General features: G+C 46.7%; 1 protein-coding gene across 46 annotated transcripts in view; it reads left to right on the top strand.

Annotated features, from left to right (window-relative positions):
* The window catches only part of Tcf7l2 (transcription factor 7 like 2), a 188,972-nt gene that overhangs the window by 144,671 nt on the left and 24,062 nt on the right, over positions 1-20,239 (top strand). For 45 of the 46 annotated variants that reach the window (XR_009057558.1, XR_009057556.1, XR_009057555.1 and 42 more), the window contains one exon: positions 19,876-20,008. Coding sequence is in view for 41 of the 46 variants with exons in the window: in XM_057777313.1 (XP_057633296.1) it covers positions 19,876-20,008 (133 nt within the window). In the remaining 5 variants the exon portion in view is untranslated. Of the gene's footprint in view, positions 1-10,636; positions 10,803-19,875; positions 20,009-20,239 lie in introns of those variants that run through there. The other variant, XM_057777323.1, reaches the window with a different exon arrangement.

Genomic DNA, 20,239 nt, shown 5'->3' with positions numbered 1-20,239 from the left:
ACTATTAGCCTTGTTAGTTTTGTATGGAAGATGTAGTGCCAATTAATTCCCCAAAAGCTCTCTGTGGCTATAGACAGAAGTTACCATTTTAATTCAGAAAACTTTTCAACTAGTTGGCTATCTGGGGCGGTGTGTGTGTGTGTGTGTTCACCGACACATTTTCCTTAATCATAATGAGAGACCAACACAAGGGATCATCCGTTCCAGGGAGATTGTACTCTGCCAGGGAAGTTTGGTGCTAAGCCTTGTAGTTGCTATTTGATAGGAAGGGTGGTCCAGGCCACATATTTTATAAACTTTCTATTAGAGTTGTGGCATGTTATCATAAAACTCAATTGTGATACTTTGTATTACGCTCTGGGATGGAGAGATAGACATAGGATTAAAAAAACAATTTCTAGGCATTTCTAGATGATAAATTTAATTTTCTTTGCTATTTGGAGGTCTTCTTTGAAAATGCAATTGTAATGAACGCATTCAGGACTGGAGAATAGATTTCCCGTTGGCTTCAAATAGTCGACGTTATCAGACTCTGTCATTCGTTCCTTCCTATTTTCGGGCTGCTAATTGATGTTTTTGATGTCAGCAAGAAAATTGAAGAAAATGTCATGTGTGAACCAGTGCGGAAGTTAATAAGATTGACTTCGTTGACAGAATGTACAATGAGAGCCGAGACCGCATAATGGGACCACTGCGAATTCGTGTGCTCTCTTTGGAGTCAAAATTGACACCTCACGCTAGGCCAGTGGTCGATAGGAGAGATGGAACATTTGGGAAAGTTCCTAATCTCATTTTTCCCCCCTTACCTTTTGGTCTCTGATGGTTTTGTAGTTTCTCCAGCAGCTGCTTTTCCAGGGGGCTGTTGCTGCCGACCACGCCAGGCCCTCAGTTCAGGCTCCTGGTGCCCCCAACAATGCTTATTTCTTATGCTGTTTTGAGTTTGAAAGCAAAGGAGTCTTAGAAAGGTTAGATTAAGATGTGTCTTAGGGAAGGATATACTAATATCGGTCAGGGTCATTGTAGATGCTCGGGTTATGTGCAAGAAAAGCCCCAACGCAAATCCTCCCCTGAATAAAAAGATCTGTTGGCAGTAATATCAGTCCTTGAACATACCAGAAGGCAGAAAAAGAATAAAGTTCTGAGCCACATGTCTCTGCCCTGGGCTGGGGAGCATTTTGGCCATGATGCCCTTAAGGTTTTAATTTTATTATTATTTATCAAGGTTTCAATATAATAGTTTCATTTTCTAGGAGAGTGGCAAAGTTTATTGGAGCTGTATGTATAATTATGGATTGGATTAGTTGAGTTTGGTTCAGTGCATCTGATTATCTTCTGGCCTTCAGGGAAATGCGCTAAAACCCTAATATGTCCAGTACCCCCAAGCGGTCTCTTTTTGAAGGCGCCGCACAAAATGTGGTCTCGACCAGCGCTCGGCCTCCAAGGATCTTCAGTGAGAGACATTATTCTTGGAATATCCAATTAATTCCACGGGCAGTGATCAGTTAGCGCTCCTTCCTTCTTTCTCGCCATTTGAAATGCTAACACAATGAATATTTTCTCATTGGTCTGTGTCCCTCGGCTAAGCTGTTGCCGCGGGCTGAGAATTTCATCGACTGATGAGACCAGAGGCTCCGCCAATAAAAGGTTACAGTACGTGATTTGCATGCCAAGTGGGGTTTGGTTTCATGAACTTAAAAGTTCTTTAACTTTTATTTGACTTTTTTTCTTTTGTTCAAAGTAGATTGAGGGGGTAGTGTATTTGTGATTATTGAAAATATGAAAATTACCAGGGACCGTAGGCCACAACGATATTATGGACCATAGTATGGGTGAGAAGATGGCCTTGGTGTTATTTATTAGCTTTCGTGGAAAACAAGCAGGGCAACCTCAAGATCAAGTCAACAGAAAGAAGTTTTGTGAATGTCACAAGCTGGCACGAGTCCCGCTAGACCCCTTCAGCAGTTTGACATTTTGGGGTGGTCCTGGGAAGACTACCTTGTAGCACATACAATGACATTTGAGATGACTAGGGAGCCATTAAGCAGGACGTCTAGAGGAGTGAGAGATGTCCTTTGCTTTGGAGTGGTTGGTAAGCAGTTGGGTACCAGGGCTACTATTCCTGGAGGCCGAACATCCTGTTTTCAAGGGTATGTGGAGGTGGTTATAGACAGTGGGTTATATCCAGCCCTTGAAGATGCCCAACAAACTCAGCACATGGTCACTGGAGGATACCCATGGTGCCACAGATGAGACCATAACCCACAGGGCCCTAGTTTCAGGAATGTGGGAAGTATGCAGCCAACAGCAGCATTCATTGACTATGTCTTCCAGGGTATCTTTTTCATCTTCTAACTCTTACAAATAAGTATTTTTCATGAAGTCGGGAGGCTCCTCGTTGATTTAAAACCATCCTAGGTGTCTTCTGGCCTCCATAGTAGTGTTTGACAATGGGGTGAGGCGACAGTGGTGTGGTAAAATAAAGGATGCTCTGTCTCTCTGCAGAATGCGGGGGTGGAGGTGGGGTGGGAGGGCAGAAGTGACGGAAAGCATTAGCCTTGGGACCATTGTCATCTCCAGTCCTGGTAGTATTACCCGAGACTTGACAGATTTCCTCTGAATGAAAAATCATGACTCCTTTGCCTGAATCGTTAGCAAAAGGGAACTGGCAGGGATCAGGACAGAAGGCCTGTCTGCTCTTCCTCCCCTCCTGCCCTCTTCCTTCCTTCCTTCCTCCCTTCCTTCTTCCTTCCTTTCCTGGCTGTCTGTGAGGAGCAAAGCAGGTGGCTCCCTGTGGCTGACTTTTCATGACAACATGCCATTAGAAATTGCCATCCCGTTGATCAATCCTCTCGTCATGACAGGTTTGCCGCAAGGCCTGGCTCTTTGAGCGCCAGCACTGTGGCTTTTCCCTCCTTTTTTCCTGCACTAATTGGTGAAAGTTTTTTTACTGTGCTAGTGGCAGAGGAAATTCTTTTGAACGTTGTCACAATCAAGTGTTGACTTCTTTAGAATTGCAAGTAGATTAAGTGGCTATCAACATGGGGGGGGGCACCAATGCAGTCACTCCACCACCCCCATTTCGTGATTTGAGTTGCATTGTAAAATCAGCTAATTGGATTTACACCCCCAACATGCGTGTGCACGCGTGCACGCACGACTGAAGGCAAGTATTAAGATTATGGCCCTTTTAAACTCCCATTATCTTTTTCTGTGGGGTGGGCACAGTCCTGCTGTTTGGAATGGGGAGCACATGTTGCCACATTGATTGAAGAAAATACATCCATTACTTTCTTCCTATAATTAGTAGATTCAGAACAACCAGAACCCAAATGCTATAGAGCATGCTATTAATCAAAGGGTCACCCAGGACTCCTGACTGTAGAGTATGTTTTACTAGAAACTACCCATGTTCTTCTGTCCAAAATCAGCACACAAAGACGACTCTCTTGGCCAAGGGTTTGTTCTCTGGTGCTGAGTCTTTGCTCAGATATCAGGAAGCTTACTCTTTCTCTTGCTATATATCAGGATATTTTCAGCCTATAATATAATAACCCATTTTATGCTTTGTAAACCACACTGAAGCAGGGTTCATATTAATGCATCTTGGAGTGCAAGCCCTATTTTTATTTTCTGTGATTCAAAATATTGGCTAGGAAGTTGCAAAAATAAGCTGTGCTTAAGTACATATTCCCTGGCAACAACAACAAAAAAAATCGCTTTTAGATTCAAAGCCATTGAGATGGCTCACATGAGGAGATTGGAGGCGCCGTTTCAGAGTCTGTGTGCTGCAATCCTAGCCTTGCCTTGCCGTCACATCAGGAAATTCCTAACTGGAAAACAGTAGCGAAGAGTGTGAAATCCCGAAACTTTGTGGATTTGTGGCCCCCTTCCCCCCAAAAAAGTCCTACATAAAAATAGGTTACTGTGCAAACAAGAAAGGTGAGGGGACGGAGTGAAGTGTTGTTCAAAATTACCCAGACCGGGGACTCCCCGAGTGACCGTCATCACCCAGTGGTTATGTTAGAGGAGAGAGGAGAGCAGAGAGCCCGACTGCAGAACGCAGCAGTTCATATAATTAATTTTGCCATTGTAAAAATCATTTGTAAAATTTGCATTATTAACATTATCAAGTCACTGGTTGGTGAGACATCAGACATGATGAGAGTGAAGGGCAGCTTAGGGAGAATTGGGCTTTAAACCCTCAGTAGATCGGAGTTAGGATCAAAGGCGCTTGCTTTATGTGGCTGTGCTGCACTTTGAAGTCACGGCTGCACCTACAGCACTCATTTCATCAAGTTCACTGGTGTCTTAATAGCAGATCAATAAGTTTCAAAGTCGGAGAGTTAATTTGATACTAGTGCTGATGCGGTCGTGCTGGGGAAGCCGGGAGAGACAGAGAAGGCTGCCTATTAGCAACTCGGTGCCGAGCACACAAAGATGCAGATTAAGGACGTGTGTATGCCCACGAAAAGGCAGGCTCGGGTCACAAATGGGGAAGCTGAGGATTGATAAAGCAAGGGGTCCTTAATTTAGACACCTCAGGCTGTTTGGAAAGCTAGTCCGTGCTGGTAAAAATCTGCAGTGAGATTCGCACATGCATTTGTTTGCACAGGACTCCATTTGGTAGATCGTGAGCAGTGCACGCACAGGCCTTTCTAAGTAGGGGTTTCGGGGCCCCACATTTTATTGCATAAAGCCCAATTCATAGATTTTATGGGACAGTATGGGAAGAAAAGGAACGACCTATTTGTGGTTTTGGAAAGACACTTTGAAGGTATACTTACATCACAAGAATGATTTGATATTTATCTGTTTTTGTAGTAGCATTGGAAATATCTCTTGTATATGATAGATTCTTGTTCATGATTTGATACAGGGCCAAATTTACCCCCTCCCAAGAAGAATCGTTCAAAATAAGTCTGAACCTCCAGTCCTGTTCCTCCGTTATAGCCTGACTCCATGTGCGTTCGAACCGTGGGGCTCATTATGGACCGGACCGTGTCACACACCCACACCCACACATTTTGTCTCAGTTCCCCCCACTAGGAAGGTGGTACATTTTGATGATCCATTCTAAAGACTTGTCAGACATAAAGAAACCGGTAGATAAAGCTCTGGTAAATTGAAAGCGAGAAGACGAGAAGTTGGGGCAAAGTGGCATGTTTGTATGTGTGTTTGGTAGTTCTCTTTGTTTTTGATGGGATAAGCATAAACAATTGTGAAGTATGTGGTGGAGGTGACATTAGTGGCCACTGCAGGAGTAGGGGCTGTAAGGGTGGTTTTTTTTTTTTTTTTTTTTTTTAGAAGGCTGTAAAGACAGAGTTCAAAGATGGGAATCATAAGAAAGTAAAACCTTTTTTTTTTTTTTAAAAAAAATTGTGCAATAAGAACTTTGCCATCTGACGTTCAGCACAGGCCTCCCAGCATCGAAGGTCAGATTCACACCCTTTTCGAACAAAACTCTAATTTAGAATGTTCATCTAAGGGTTGATAATGGCATTAGAGGGCCGGTGGGGTGGTCAGTGGGTGTCGAAGATTAGCTCTGTGGCCAGGGTGGCTTTACCTAGACCCCCGTGATTCACTGGGTAGATTAGCCATCACATCTGTCATTTTATCCCTTTTACCACATTTAAAAAAGAAAAGGGGGGTGGAAATACCGTCTCGAAGACAATTTATGTGGAGCAAACCCGTGAGGCACATTCAGCCTGAAACGCTAAGAAACTGCTCTATGTGTATCCGTCTATATGTATGATTTCTTTATGCGCCCCTCCAGTCCGTGTGGCAGAGAGACATAGATGTTGAAATGATTTGGGTGAATTCAAATAAGTTGGTTATACCAGGTAAGTTTTTCCCTTAATTCCTCTTTGCCAGTCTTTTGCCTGTTCGTAGAGAAAGTGCTGTGTGGTCGTGGTCTCCTGAGGCAGTTGCTGTTGGGCTAGCTGACTGTGCGGTTCATTAAGTTGCCGTTCGTTATTTCTGACCAAACTTTCATTTCCACTGTGTATGTGTATCCCAAATTAGGCAGGCTCGGCTCCTAGGAACAGGGAGAGAACCGATTCTAACGGTGTTTCGGGATGCGCGGTGGGTACCAGGGGCTTTCTCCGACTTGGGTTGTTTCCTGGGTGCTGGCCGTAGGAGGATGTCACTGTGAACGGGAACTTCAGAGTTTTGGTAAATGTAATGGTTCATCCTGAATAAAGTGAGAGAGACAGGGCTCGGAATCTGGGGAATACGGGGCGAAGGAGCCTCGCTGATGAAGGCGTCTCTGTCAGATTTGTGTAGAATTATTTACTGTGCTGTCTTTCCTGAGCCGCCACAGTAAAAGTGAAGACATGGAAAATTATCCCAGATGGGACGAACTGCTCATTCTCTGTTCTTTTTTTAAAAAGGAAGAGATTTCGGGGAGAAAAACTCGTCTTTTTCTTTAGAACAGTATGAATGAACTTTGGACAGCTGTCGAGAAAGATACGCAGTCTGCATTTTTTTTCTTTAAAATTTAGCTTCCACCATAACTAAATAGCTTGAATAGTACATCTTTTCTCTTTTTTCCCCTTCATACATAATGATCTCTACTTCATTAAAAGCGTATTAATCTGGTTCCCAGTCCCCTGGGAGACACCTTAAGATGATGATATTGTGGGTTTTTCCCCCCGAATTGTTTAAAAAAAAATCTAGCAGATTTGGTCCCTGTCAGTCAGAAATAATTGTGTTCTTAATCTTGTCCCTGATGGGTGACTTGGAGTTCAGCAACGGACCGGCTCCAATGACAAATACAGTATTAATATTCATTAACTGCTTTGACAATGCTAATTTTGATGCAGTAGTAAAGGGCCTTCCAAAGTTAGCGGCCAAAGCATCAGAGCTGCGCAAGGTGGCAAGATAATTTGTGCTGGTTTGCTGAGCTGAAGGCTTTTAAAGTCTATAGCGAAAAGCTAGGTACCACAAACAAAAAAGAGAAAGGGGGAAAAGTTCTGAAGCATTGGAAGGCAGGGCTGCGGAAATAATACGATCACAGTCCGCTAAAAAATTTGACACCTCTGATGCAGTTTCTTTGAGTGAAATTTCTACAAAGTTGCAACAAAAAAAGCATAGCATGGTAAGTCAGCACATTCTTGATTTTGTTTAATCTTTTTGATCTTTTCAATTATCGCTATTTGAAGATCAATAGTCATTTTTTCCTACGATGCTTAGAAGACGCACAGCCGTGGTTTAATATGTGTTAGGACCATTTGCTTTAAAGAAACATGTCCACAAGTTTTGGTAGTGTTTTTTTTTCTTCCTTTCTTTCTTTTTTTAAAGTTAGTCATGAAAACTGTTCTACAGCGTTTCCTTGTGACTTCTCGTATGTAGGAGTGTTTTTAATAATGTAATTTGGTTTTTGTACTCCCTCTCCCACAAAAAGTAGAATTCAGCGAGATAATTAAGATCTGAATGTTGTCAAGAATTTTATAGGATTCTTTCAGGGGGGGGGACCTTGGGAGTGAACTGGTACTCCAACTTTATCTAAATTCAGCTGACTTCCTCCTCTTCCTTTTCCGAATGGCATCAGATAACCATTAAAGCTTAATTTCACTGCAGATCTGCGGAGCGTCACTTTCACTAACTTAGGTGAACTCGCTCGGATTATTGAAACTGCTTTTATGCTTGCCAAGTCGGCAAACAAAATATCAGGCTTTGTTCTTTTGATTGAATGCTGGGTTGGGGGGGAAAGAGAAGAGGGAAAAAGCCCTGCCTTTTTTTATATATATATATATATAAAACGCCCCCTCCCTCTTTTGGGGGTGGATTGTTGTGGAACCGGGGGAGATCCCGGTTATTGTGCGCTTCTCCGTGAATGGAACTGAGCCTGAGCATCCTGAGCGGCAAGGCTGCTGCAGGCTGCTCCTGGGAGCTGCCGGTGCTGCGCGGGCTGCAGGGCGGGTGCTGCCCTCCAGCGGGCCCGGGCCATCCGTGCGGCAGCATGCCCGCGAGTCGGTGGTGGCAAGGACAGCGCGGCGACCCCTAGATGGTAAGCCATGTGCCCCGAGTGCCCAGCCTTGCATGCTCGGTGCCCTGCCCAGGCCATGCCCGCTTTCACTGCGCAGTAACTTTAAGATTGGTGTACTTTGACTGCTAAGGTCCAGGTGGATGGAGTTGTTTTGTTTTAGTCTCGTTTAAAATAATAACAACAAAGATTAAAAGGAGAAAAAAGGAAGGAAGGAAGGAAAGGAGGAAGGGTGTCTTCATTCCACCTATTATTGTTCCATCTGGAAGTGTCAGCACTTAGAGGGTATCCATCCCTACACTCACAGAGTTTAGCATCAGCCTCCACCCTCCTGAACCCCCCTCCTTCCCAGCCGTAAGTATCCTCATAGGGTGCATGCTCTTTCACCTTTTCCTGTGTGGATATGCAGGTTTGGGAGTCATGGATAGAGACATCTTTCCTGTAGGTAAATGTTTCCTATCTAGACATGTCTGTCTAATCCTCTAAAGTTGGTGTTCTGTCCTTGTAACTTCCCTGCTCTGGCATCTCAGATTTCTTTATTGAAATCAGCAAAGCAAACTTTGCCTGGAGATGGGGATCACGGGACGTGGATGGACAATCTCTGGCCCCTGCTTCTTTCTCCTCCACAGGATTATATGTAAATGCCCTACTAAAAATGACTGTTCTCTGCTTTTGGTTTGAGAAAGTTTTAGCTTTTTTTCTTTTTTCTTTTTTAAGTGAAATGTTCTAAGCATGGGTGTGTATGTGCCAAGCTGAGGTGCTTTGAAAATTAGTTCAGGACAGTGCCCCAGGACAGCAAATCACCCTGAAGGAGTTTTCTTGGGAGAAGCTCTCAGTTTGCAGAGAATTGAGGGACTCTTCTCTCTTAAAGGGGGAAGAAACTGGAGTCGGTTTGGCTCTTTCCCAATTTCCTTTTCCTGAGAAACCGGGAAGTAAATTCCTAGCCCGCATTACCATGCTGTTGGCAGCACTTTTGAGGTGATCCTTGCGGGGTGATCCGAGCCTGTCCATCAGCAGATAGAGAACTCGCAGTTTACTTAAGAAATTGCGGGGGCCACAAAAGCAGCTGCCGGGAGTGTGGTGGTCTTGGTGAATGGAGGGAGGGAAGGCAATTAGGGGACTTGCGGTTGGGGCTTTTTACTTGTCAAACTGGAACCTCATTGCCTTTGTTACTGCCTTGTGAAGGGAAATGTCAGGGTTTTGTTTTGGTATTAAGGGCCTTAAAGATTGCTGCTCCACACTTTCGCAAGAAGGCTAGATAAGTCCAGAAAGAGCCCACAGAGTGGTACTTTTTTTTAAAACAAGAGAATAGAAAATGAAGAGTCCTACTTTTTTGTTAGCCATAAGCCCTTCCTGTCCTTGTTTTGGTTGATTCCTTTTGGGGGTGGGGTAAGGGGGATTAACTTGCCCCATGTATTAACAGATCGCTTAAAGACCTACAGTTCTGTGGCCTTGGAGATAAACAGCTGGCCAGTTGGGCACTCCCTGCAATGAAGGGAAACCAGCTCCTTCTTAAAGTCAGGTGTCCTGAGTCAAGGAAACCAAATCCTGGCCACTAGTCTTGCTTTTAGCCAGACAAACCTAGCTTGCAGACTAGAGCTGTGTGTTTGCTTTCAAAGAGCATGGGCTAATTCTGGAGTTCAGTCCGTTAGATATTCTGTTGTGTGACTCAACACCACCCTGGGCAACACACCTCTGCATCCCCCTCTTCTTCCTATGCAAAGGGGATCATTTTAGGCCCGTTCTATCTCGGGTCTCAACTCAAGTTAGGTTAAAGTCACACCAATGTACCCGACCCTGGATCTTTTGAAGGCCCCAGGAAAAGTAAGTTAGGGGCAGCCCTTTTCCTTTACTTCTGTTCTCTCTTTCTCTTCCCTCTTCCTGGGAGCAAGCTCCGGTACCCACCAGCTAACGCAGTCTGCTTTCCTGTGCTTTCAAGAAGGTCACCTGAAAATCAGGCAGCCTCATACTCCGGGAAGGAAGAGAGGATGTGCCCGAGTGGCAGGCAGGGCCTTACAAGGTGTCACTTCCGTGTCACCGTGACAAGAAAATATTCTTTCTTCCCCCTCCCTCTCTCCCACTGTAGTCCTGTCCCTAAGAAATTTGTTTTGAGGGATTTGACAATCTTGCAGGTAAAGTGCCTGCCTGCTGCCCTGGTTGATCATTTTCCCTCATGGCTGACCGTAATTTCTTTGCTACTCTTAGCTTTGTCCCTACCACCCAAGGTGAGGGAGGGGGACTTTTCTTAGGTGTCCTGAGCTGGTCCGGGAGAATGGGCCTTCCCCGCCTGCCTTCATAGATCCTGGAGTGGTAAAGATTAGGAAGTTGAGGGAGGCTTACATTAAAAAACAAAATTAAATTAACGCTACAGCCAGCTGAATTAGATAACTAAGCGTTTTTATTTATTTTTTTTAAAGTATTCTTTTTCAGGGAGGGTGTTCAGGGAGAAGGAACCGCAAAGCCGTCCTATGCAGAAGTGAGTGTGTCCAGAAGACATCTCTGGCTTTTGAGATGCAGTTTTCTGGCTCTTTAAGTGAGCTGTGTAAAGGGAGGGAGGGCTAGGAGGAAGAAGAAGAGTGAGAGAATCTGGGAGGGAGGAAGAAAAAAGCTGGTCCAGTCCCATCTTGAAGGTACAGAGAAAGTTTTTTTTTTCCTTTTTCTTTTTCGAGTGGAGAGAGGGTAAGGCAGAGCTATTATGTACCCCAGGGATTCAGTGTTAGTGGGAATGGAGGATTTTAGTGGGAAGGGAGGAGCAGTGGCCCCCGGGGTCTCTCTCTTGCAGCAGTTGGGCGCCTGGCACCTCAATTTGAATTGCTGGGTGAGTAGTGGTGTGTGTGTGTCCGTCCCTGTGTGTCCGTGTCCACAGTTATGGTCTTGATCATGAGACCGGTGCTACCTTTTCCTCTTTAAAAGACTTAGAACAAAAACCCTCAGACAATGGGAAGCGGAACGAAACAAGCATGAATGAATGGTCGGCACAGGCTGTGCCCTGTCCCTGTGGGATTTTGCAGCATCCTTTTGGGGGAGAGGAGAAAGGGTTAAAAGAAGATGGGGAGGAGAGAGAGTCTGACTTTCATCCCAGTTCTTACAGCTCATAGCAAGTGAACTGTAGTTTCACCCACACCAGAGGGCCGCTACCACAGGCAGAGAGAGGAAGTGGCCTGGTCCCCGGCAGGGGACCGTACCTTTCCAGGAGCGGGCTGCTGTACACGGGTGTTTCATTGCATACTCACCGCTAACTTTCTGCTGCTGTTTTGGGTTGCATTTGCTTTCACTTTCCAGATTTAGATGTTGGCTTTTCCAGGCCCTGGTATTGCTGGTGGCATTTGTATTTTCAAAATTTAATTAAGAAAATTGTTTTGGAAGGCTGACGGTGGGACCCAGGACAGCTCCTCTTGATGATGTGGTGCTAGGGGTACACTGTGATCCACTCCAGCTCTGGGTCGTACATTTTGCCATAGGCAGTGAGGATATTTTCTTATATCTGCAGGCAATTTTTTCATTATCTTTATAATTGCTATGATTTTTTTTCTGTTGTTGAATGGCCAAATAAAAATACTTGAGTGATTGACCAGGTCAGATTGAAAAAAAAAAAGTGTTTGTTTGTTTTGTTTTTTGTTTGTTCCTGGAAAGAAATGAAGCATTTTGCAGACTATGAGAACAGCTGTTAAAACCCCACTGATTGTCATATTAAAGGCTAACTTGGTAAATGGGTCTGTGACGTGGAACACGAGGCAATAACACGTGTGACCGTCCTTCTGCTGCTTCCTCTTGCAGCCTAGTCATGAACCTAGTCATGAAGACTGACGGGAATTGTGGGGACAGGGTGCTGGCTGATGCTGTGTGAGATCACCAGATTTCCAAGACATCTCTGTCCCTCATTTGCACAAATGACTTAGAACTTTGTTGTTCTCTGGCTCAGGGAAGGGTTAAGCTTCCATTCTGAGAGTAGGGACTTGCTCTTTAGAGGCGGATTCTCAACTCCCTGATAAACAACCCTTATGCTGTCTTAAGCAGGCTGCTCTACTGGCATTTTCTGGAAGCAGCCGAAATGGCAATCTTGCCTTCTCAGGGAAACCTCCCTTGGTGCTTTGGAGTTGGTGAGGAGCTCCACTGGGCTGTGCTCTGGAATTCTTTCTGTAATGCTGTGGAATGTGGTGGAGTCTTGTTATACTATCCAGTGCGTACTTCTACCCACATTGGAGGACTCAAAAAGTTGAGCATTGCCACTAATCTCGGGCAGCCACCACGTCTGCTTCTGCTTGGCCCATAGTGACTCCAGGTCATTTCCAGGGGTTTGCTTTTTCATTCTACATGTCCTTTAAAAGAAAGGATGCTGAAGTTTGGGACATTCACAGGTCACAATGGAGCAGCCGGCACCTCCATTTATCTTCCTTCTGCATGTGTGTGTGACTCTTCCTGCCTCTGGGAGTCTGGGCTTGTGTTTGCTGGACCACATCAGCAGGCCTTCCTTCTCTAGGCTTGCCCACTTGCTGTTTTCCAGGGAGCAAATGTACTTCTCTCCGAGGAAAGTAACTGCTATTGAGCTCTATGAAACAAGCATGATTTTTTTCCAACACAGTTCTAAATTCCTAAGGTAGACCCTGGTGAGGGAGCCGTATGCGGCAAAAGGCATTTTCAGGCAGCTGTCCCTTCCTTGTAAGTAAACTCAGAAGGTGGTGTCAGATTTTGTTCCTTACTTTCCTTAAACTTCCCAGGATATAATAACCATTATGCACTTAAAAGTGACTTCCAGCTGAAATGGGTGATTTCCTTTCTATTGTGTTTAGGGACCCCAGGTTTTGGGATTGTTGTGTTCAGGGGGATGGTGGCCTGGAAGTCGTTATTGTATTTTAAAGTTGTTTCCCATTGGAACATTTGGAGGACTTCACTTGGAATAGGTTAGATTTATTCCTGGCTCTTCTCGAAACAGCTGTATCCTCTTACCCAGTTCCCAAACATTCTCCACACACCCAGACGGCCAACAAGATTGATTATGCTAACGCTAATCATTTAATACCCAAGTAGTGGAGAAATATTGGGCGGCAGGGTGGAGGTCGCAAATTCCTGGAAAATTACTTAGGGGTGAAGTGGCTGCTCCTTCAGCTCTGAGACCTGTGAAGGACTAGAACTGCCCACAGACCCTGTTAAGAATGACGGTGCCGGAGAGAAGCAGGCAGGAGGAAAGCCCTGGAAATCTAGCCTGTACCAGTGGGCCAAAACTTAAGTGTGCAAATGTTTTAAAGGTTAGTTGGGGGAGGCATGGGGATGTTTCCTTCTTTATTGGAAAATAAATGAGAATGAGTGGCTATAAATTATGTTTAATGAACTGAACTGGGAGGGATTGTTGGGAGCCTATCTATGAGAGCACAGCTATGCTGAGTGGACCTGGGCTACAGTTCTGCACAAAGCCAGACACCTGGAGTACAGCTCTGTTTGCTAAGTTTGAAGCCCCCCTTTGCTTGTGTACCCCAACAGCACTGCTCCCCGTCTCCTTTCTAGGCATTACAAAAGGGTCACTAGAAACTGCTGAATTTGACTATCTAGGCTCTCAGCTATTGAGACTGGCTGTCTGTTTGGAGTGTTAGCAGTTGGGTGATTATGGGAAGGCCCCCCTCCCTTCCAGAAGGGGCCAGGTCTGAGGATGATTTGAGCCAGCACGGTGTCTGTGCATCTGTGTGAGACTTTGACGGAAGCAGACTGCACCTCTGCCCACTCTCTGCCTTTCCTGCCCCGTCATCTCCTTGTGAGGAGAGTGTTAATGCCTGTGAGCCCATGAGAAACTATGAGTCGGCAGAATTTTATAGACGGCAGGGGGGATATCTGCATGGTTTCTGTCTAAATGGATGAGATAGAGAGAGAAAGAGAGAGAGAGAGAAAGAGAGAGAGAGCGCAACACACAGAGACAGAGAGATTGATGATTTACAGAATGAATAAGAAACACCAGCCATCACTTCGCCTCTCAGTTGTAGATGAAACTTGGCCTCCTGGTGGGTAGGTACTTGGCATAGCACCCGGCCAGACATGCAGACTGTGCATGGTCGAGGCTGGTGGCCATTTATTTCTCTTCTTCCTCTCACAGGCAGATCCTTTCTCATCTTGTTTCTCTTTGTAAAACTCAAACTCAGAGAAACCTTCCTTCCCCGTTTCGTTTATTCCCTTCGATAGCAGCATTATAGCCATGCACAGACACCTTGCACACAACACGATGCACGATTAGCCAGGAGCAGAGCCTCTCAACTGAAAAGAACAGCAGTCACACACAGCTTGTGCTAACATCCTGGCCACAGTGCTGGGTCATCCTGGCTGAGGGAAATGTGGAAAGGTCTGAAGAAGCCTATTTGTGAGGAAGACCAAGTGTTCCATGTTACATATGAGGTTTGAAGATGCAAGATGCTGGCCAGCCAGTTTGGGATGAGGCAGCTGGTGCATGTCCCTGTAGCCTTCCTTACAGAAGGACATCTTACAGGTGGTATTGCTTGGTGTTTGGGGTGCCAGTTGCTGGGGCAGTAGGGTTCCACTGGCTGACTGTCCTACCACCTTCTAACGCAAGGCCCGAGAAAAACGGCATCAGCAGAACTGCCAAAGAGTTGTCCATGACTATAAACAGTTAACCGCCGCCCTCCTCACCAGCACTCTGTGTTGCCACAGCGTGAAGGCTTAACCAGTCTACTGGGTTCCATGCAGCCATAGTAGACAGGAAAACGGGTGGCTACATTAGTGAACCCCGTTTGCACGGAAACCCGGTGCCCTGGGGAAGATGGGGTCGTGGACAGCTCTGGTATCCACACTGAGGGTAGGGAAGGCTGAAGAATGCTCCTGGTTGTCCCCTTTGTTGTGCTGTGCTAGGCTCCTTCAAGGCGCTTTCTGGCCCCATTTTTCTTCTGCACAAGAAGGGGCAGTGGGGAGGAGGGAAGAGGAGGTGCCATTTGTTTCCACTGTCTTTGATTAATAGCCGGCAGAGGTGAATGGAAGCTCCCGCGTCTAGGAGGTTGAGGGGTTGGGGTCAGAGGGTGGTTGTTGGAGGGACAGAAGGTCCCGATTTCTGAGCAGGGTTTGGAGGGTGAATGGGTGCCTGGCAGTGGTCAAGTTGCTGAACACTAAACCTAAGGGCTCTTGAGGGGTCAGAGGGCACCCACAGGGTCACCCCCCCACTGTAGCTGGATGAATACTCGCATGGGTGGAACGGCTTTGTGTGTTCTGAGGGCCATTGAAGAGTCTTTTCTTCACTATCCGTGCTCACTTGGAGTTTAATGAAGGAAACAAGGAGAGCCTCACCTGGGGCTTGGGAGTCTGTCCAGGTAGAAAGCACAGAGCACCAGAACTCGGATGACGAGTTCTGGTCCCTTTGTGCACAGAGTGTTTGCCTCCTTTGCCGAGTTCAGGGTTTTAGATAGCTTGTTTATTTTCTTTGGTTTCTTGTAAGCCCGGAGCTAACCACATACAGCACTTGTCACCAAAACTCTGCCGGGTCCCGGCTGTATTTGGGGAGCTGAGGCAGCCTGTTCAAAGCCCTGGTTGTTCCCACCTTTACTCACCAGCCCCATGCTGGAAAAGCCCCTCTGAAAGAAGCCAGTGCAAGGGCTTGCCTGGTGGAGTCAGGGGTCCGGGAGGGGCAGGGGACCCGGAGACAGCCTGATTTTGCATTGGGTGACTGATTTCCTCTCTGTCCCGAAGCATCTGTTTTTAGAGGAGATTGACACAGGCTGATCTCACAGGCTGCCTCTTGCTTGCTCCATCGACACGGCAGTTACCGCCCCCAGCCATTCTGGTCTGCAGGCATGAGAATGGTGGAGGAATTGGGGTGCCACAAGGTTTGGAAACACCACTCTACCAAGGTGTGAGAGAAATACGTGTTCACTGACGTGGGGAACAAATAACAGAGGCCAGCTGTTCATTATGCGTGCCGTGTGGCCACACAGAGTCAATGTGACCGGTGGGCAGGGGTGCACATCTGGGCACTAAGAAGCAGGGGTGGCTCCGAGCTGCTCTAGGATGGTGACAGGGCTTTGGTATAGCCATTGGTTGGTTCCTTTCTTGCTCTGGGACCAGCAAGACAAGGTGCTTAAAATGGCCGTATGGGTGAGTTCCTGGTAGTGAGCAGAATGTGTGGGGAGCTGTAGTATCCTAGCTTTGAAATGCTATGGAGAATCGGAGTACCTTACGGATATTTGGTTTCTCTGGTGGCACAGCCATGCATAGCTTTGTGATGTTCTGAAGGGGTTACTGGTAGTAGGCTCTTCACCAAGTCATCCCTGACTGTCATGACCATGACCTTGAACATGAGCTAGCTGTCACAGATCTTTTCACCCAGGTCCTTTTACAGATCCACCACAGTGAAGCCGATGAACGGGTTTTACATTACAGGTGGCTGTCTTAAAATTTGGACTTTTGTCTACAAGGAAAGGCATGTAGAAATGTTGCCTTCCCTTTCAGCCCCCATGATGCATTTCTGGGACCTTGACTGCGACCCCCCCCCGCCCCCCGCGCGCCCAGTGAAGTTACTTAAGTTACTTTCCTCCCAGTGTCTAGAGTGAGCCTGATGTTGAAGATTTAAAGAAATGAGAGCTGTTCAGGGAGGCGGAGGGAATGGATTTGAATATCTTTCTTCACTCTGCCAGTCCGCTTTAAATGTTCTCATCCCACTCTAGAGGACCTGTTTATCTTCAGGTGTTTTGTATGTTTTGTTATTTTTTTTTTTATTGTGAGATCCTCCATGGCAGTCTTATCACTGGTACAGGAAAGTGATTTCCCCCCCACCCACCATGTGCTATTCAAATATATTTGTTAAATACCACATTTTTTAAAGAAGGATGTGTGACTTGGGTAGGGAGGGCCCAGATCATCCACGCTCAATGTCTAGGTGGTGATTTCTTTCCTGTGTAACCAAGGCATTTTCTGAGGCTGCACTTGTCCCTCTGTAAGTTGAATTGGGAGATATTAGCCGAGTGTTTAACCGGTGCCATGTATATTATCTAGATTGCATTTGCCAAGTTCCTTTGTGTTTATTGTGTATCTGCCTTTGTGTAGGGCACTGTGCACACACAATCATATTCAATCTTCATAACCCTGCAGGACAGGCACACAGGCACGGTACGTCCCTGGAGGCAGAAATGAGGGGGTGGAAGGAGAAGAGGGTAGGGAGCGGAGACACCACTCAGCCAGGCCGGTGAAGCAGAATCTCCATCTCAGCCCTCCCCAAATTCACGGCTCTCGTTTTCAGTGTCTGAGAAGCCGGACTAAAATCCATCTTAAAGAGACTGCTGTAACTGAGATGGTGCCTGCAAGGCCTTTGGACCGCGTGTGCGAACCGTCCAGCACTCATCTCTGATTCTGAGTGATTAGCATTGACGGAGCCCAGCCCTTCCAGAAACTGGGTCCTCTGGTTGATTTGCTCTGTCGTGTTCTACCACATATGCCTCAGTTTGGTGACTTTCATGTGGCCTTTGAGATGGTACCTACTTCCTAGAACGGGCTGGACATTGCCGGGATTCAAAGTCCCAACACTGCCTTGTCTCTCAGGATAAGTGTTGTGTGGGCCAAGAGAGGTGGGTGCTCCACTCCAGTGATGGAAAGAATGTAAGTGGAGAGAAAGGACCTTGGTCCGAGGCTAGAGAGACCCAGGTGTCTACAGGAAGCAAGCCCTTTGTTGTAAGGGATCCAAGTACTGGCAGGCTATGTGAAGGCAGACCCTGCTTTCTGCATATCTGACCACTGTGTTCTTCCTCTCCTGAAAGCAGATCAGCCTGGATAGACAGTGGGCCATGCAGTTTCTGGGGACCTGCTGGTTATGTCGTCAAGGTTGTAGCCTAGTAGACTCCCATGTCACTGCTAAAGTCAGGTAGCACCTCAAGTTTCCATTTGTTTCCCACTCTCTCTTCCTCCTGCTCCATGGCATTACTGGGGAGTGTAATCTGGGCTAGGCTCTCAAATGATGAAGGAACATTGGCTGAGCTTGGGCTTTGTTAAAATTACCTGGAGGACCAAGTTCTTCACCCATCTTACTGTTACCAAATATTGTTGTCATCTCTCCCTGTGCCCCATGCTCCCTAGTAATCCTGCTTAGAAGATAGTTTGGGATTGGTGACAGGACCACCGTGTCCCCTGTCAACTCTTGCTAATCAGGACAGTGACAGCGAACCCCCACAGTTGATAAACACACCCCATGTGTTGTCAAGTTGAAAATGTCCTTCCTTCCAAGCATTTCCCGCTCCATCCCTGTCTCGTTCTCTGCATCCCTCCTTACCTTCTCCTGCGATGGGAACTAATCCCTTACTCCTCCTCAGTCATACTTGACAGGAGACTTTCCTGGGAGTCTCCTCTTGAAGGGCCCTTAGTGCACTTTCAGGAGGAATGGCCACAGGCTTGGGCACAGCTTCCAGACACCCCACCTGGCCACCACCCTGCTTGCTGACTCTGAGGCCACTCTTTTCAGACCTTCATCATTCTCATCTACAGAATGGTAGCTAGGTCCCCTGAGCAACTGGCTAGCTGTTTTTCTCTGGAAGAGTTATGGTTTCATAGAAAGCTGTAAACCAAGTGACTGGAGATGCTCTTTTGGGATCTTCTAGAAAGACTGTTTTTCTTTGTTAAAAAGTTACGCCTTTTGAGATGCCTTCGCCACCCTTAGCTGTGGTAGGAAGCTGCTCTTCCTGTGTTCTATGCCTTCCTCATCTATTTAAAAAGCCAAACAGGGAGGCAGGAGGGAACACAGGAAGAGAGCTAGCTGCTCAGTGGTCCCTGAACTCGAGGCACTGGTGGGCAGTGCTGGAACCTGCCTTCTTTGCTTTTAATGCAATTCCTTTTCCTTGATGTTAATGCAACTTGTGCCCTTCCTAGAAGTAATAAAAGGAAATGAAGACACATTCTGAAATGAAACTTGACTCTAATCCATTCATCATCTAATACTAGCCTCTTTATCTTCTCTGGTACCTAATCTGGTTAAATGTCCCTGTTGTAGGATTTTAGTGAAAATCCCCTATTGGGAATAGGGTTTTTTGCAATTGGATTACTCTCAGTAAATGGCCCAGTAGTTCGCTTGTTTCAGCTTAATTTTTTTTCCTTTGTGATCTTGCTGGGCTGAGTTATAGCCCAGCATAGAGGGGGAGGGGCCAGAGCCAGGGGTGGAGAGAGGTGAGTGCTGGGAAGGCTGGGGAGAGGGCGGTGAGGAAGGTTTGAGATGCTCTTATTATTTTCCTCGTTTTCTGCCTCTCCTCACCATCTACCCTGCCCCAGCACACAAACACTTGTACTTTATTGGTTGGAACTACCCATTTCTCAAATTCATACTGTTTATTAGCCCAATTCATCATCATCCAGTTAATTTATTAGCGGTCCCTGATGGCTTCCTAATGAATCAGGGCTGCGGTGATCTGCATAAAATATGCAGGTGCTGGCTGGGCCAGAGAGGCTGGAAAAGTTCAGTCTGCAGTCCAGGCTGAGGGAAAGGGTGGGAGCCTACTGTGTAAGAGCCTGTGGAGTTAGGGGGCGGGTCAGGAGGCTGGCTGCACGGCTGGCTCTCCAGGTTTCTTGTAAATGAAGATTTCTTTTTGCCTGCCTCACCTGTGAAGCCAGTCTGCCTCCTAGAGGTGTTTGGGGTAGGCGATTCCACCCCACTGTGTGCATAACCCTCCTAAGCCTAAGAAAGTAAAGCTTCAACCTCTGACTCCCCTGCTCATGGGAAAGGTGCAGAACCTTGGGTTCCAGTGCTGGTGTAGAGGAACCTGAAGTGTGGGGAGCTGACTGTCTCCTGTCTTTAAATGGATTAGGGAGGTGGGGATGGGCATAGCAGCTGGGAGGGTGTTGGGGGGAGGGCACGGGCCCTTGCTCTGAAGTTGTAGGCTGGGGTGACCCAGCTCACCATGCTGTCCTCTGTTCTCCCTCCCCCACAGTCGAACAAAGTTCCGGTGGTGCAGCACCCCCACCATGTCCACCCACTCACGCCTCTCATCACCTACAGCAACGAACACTTCACCCCGGGAAATCCACCTCCACACTTACCAGCTGATGTAGACCCCAAGACAGGTAAGTTGGGGAACTCTCAAATGAAGGTCAGGAGCCTGGAGTGGGACAATGGAAGGAGTGAGGGTGGTGGGGGAATCTCAAAGCCTCGTCTGGGAGCCAAAAAGGATGCTCTTGTGGGGGGGGGGGGAGGTCCAGCTCAGTTTGTGTGCTGGGGGCGGGGCCAGTTTCTCCCTCTTGTTTGGAGAGATTCACTTACAGGGATAAGATTTATAACAAGGTTTTGGGAGAGGG

Source organism: Chionomys nivalis, chromosome 8 (assembly GCF_950005125.1).
Source record: "Chionomys nivalis chromosome 8, mChiNiv1.1, whole genome shotgun sequence".
In the NCBI taxonomy this organism is placed as follows: Eukaryota; Metazoa; Chordata; class Mammalia; order Rodentia; family Cricetidae; genus Chionomys; species Chionomys nivalis.
The sequence above is the reverse complement of the archived record's forward strand: the minus strand, read 5'-3'. Positions and strand labels throughout refer to the sequence as shown.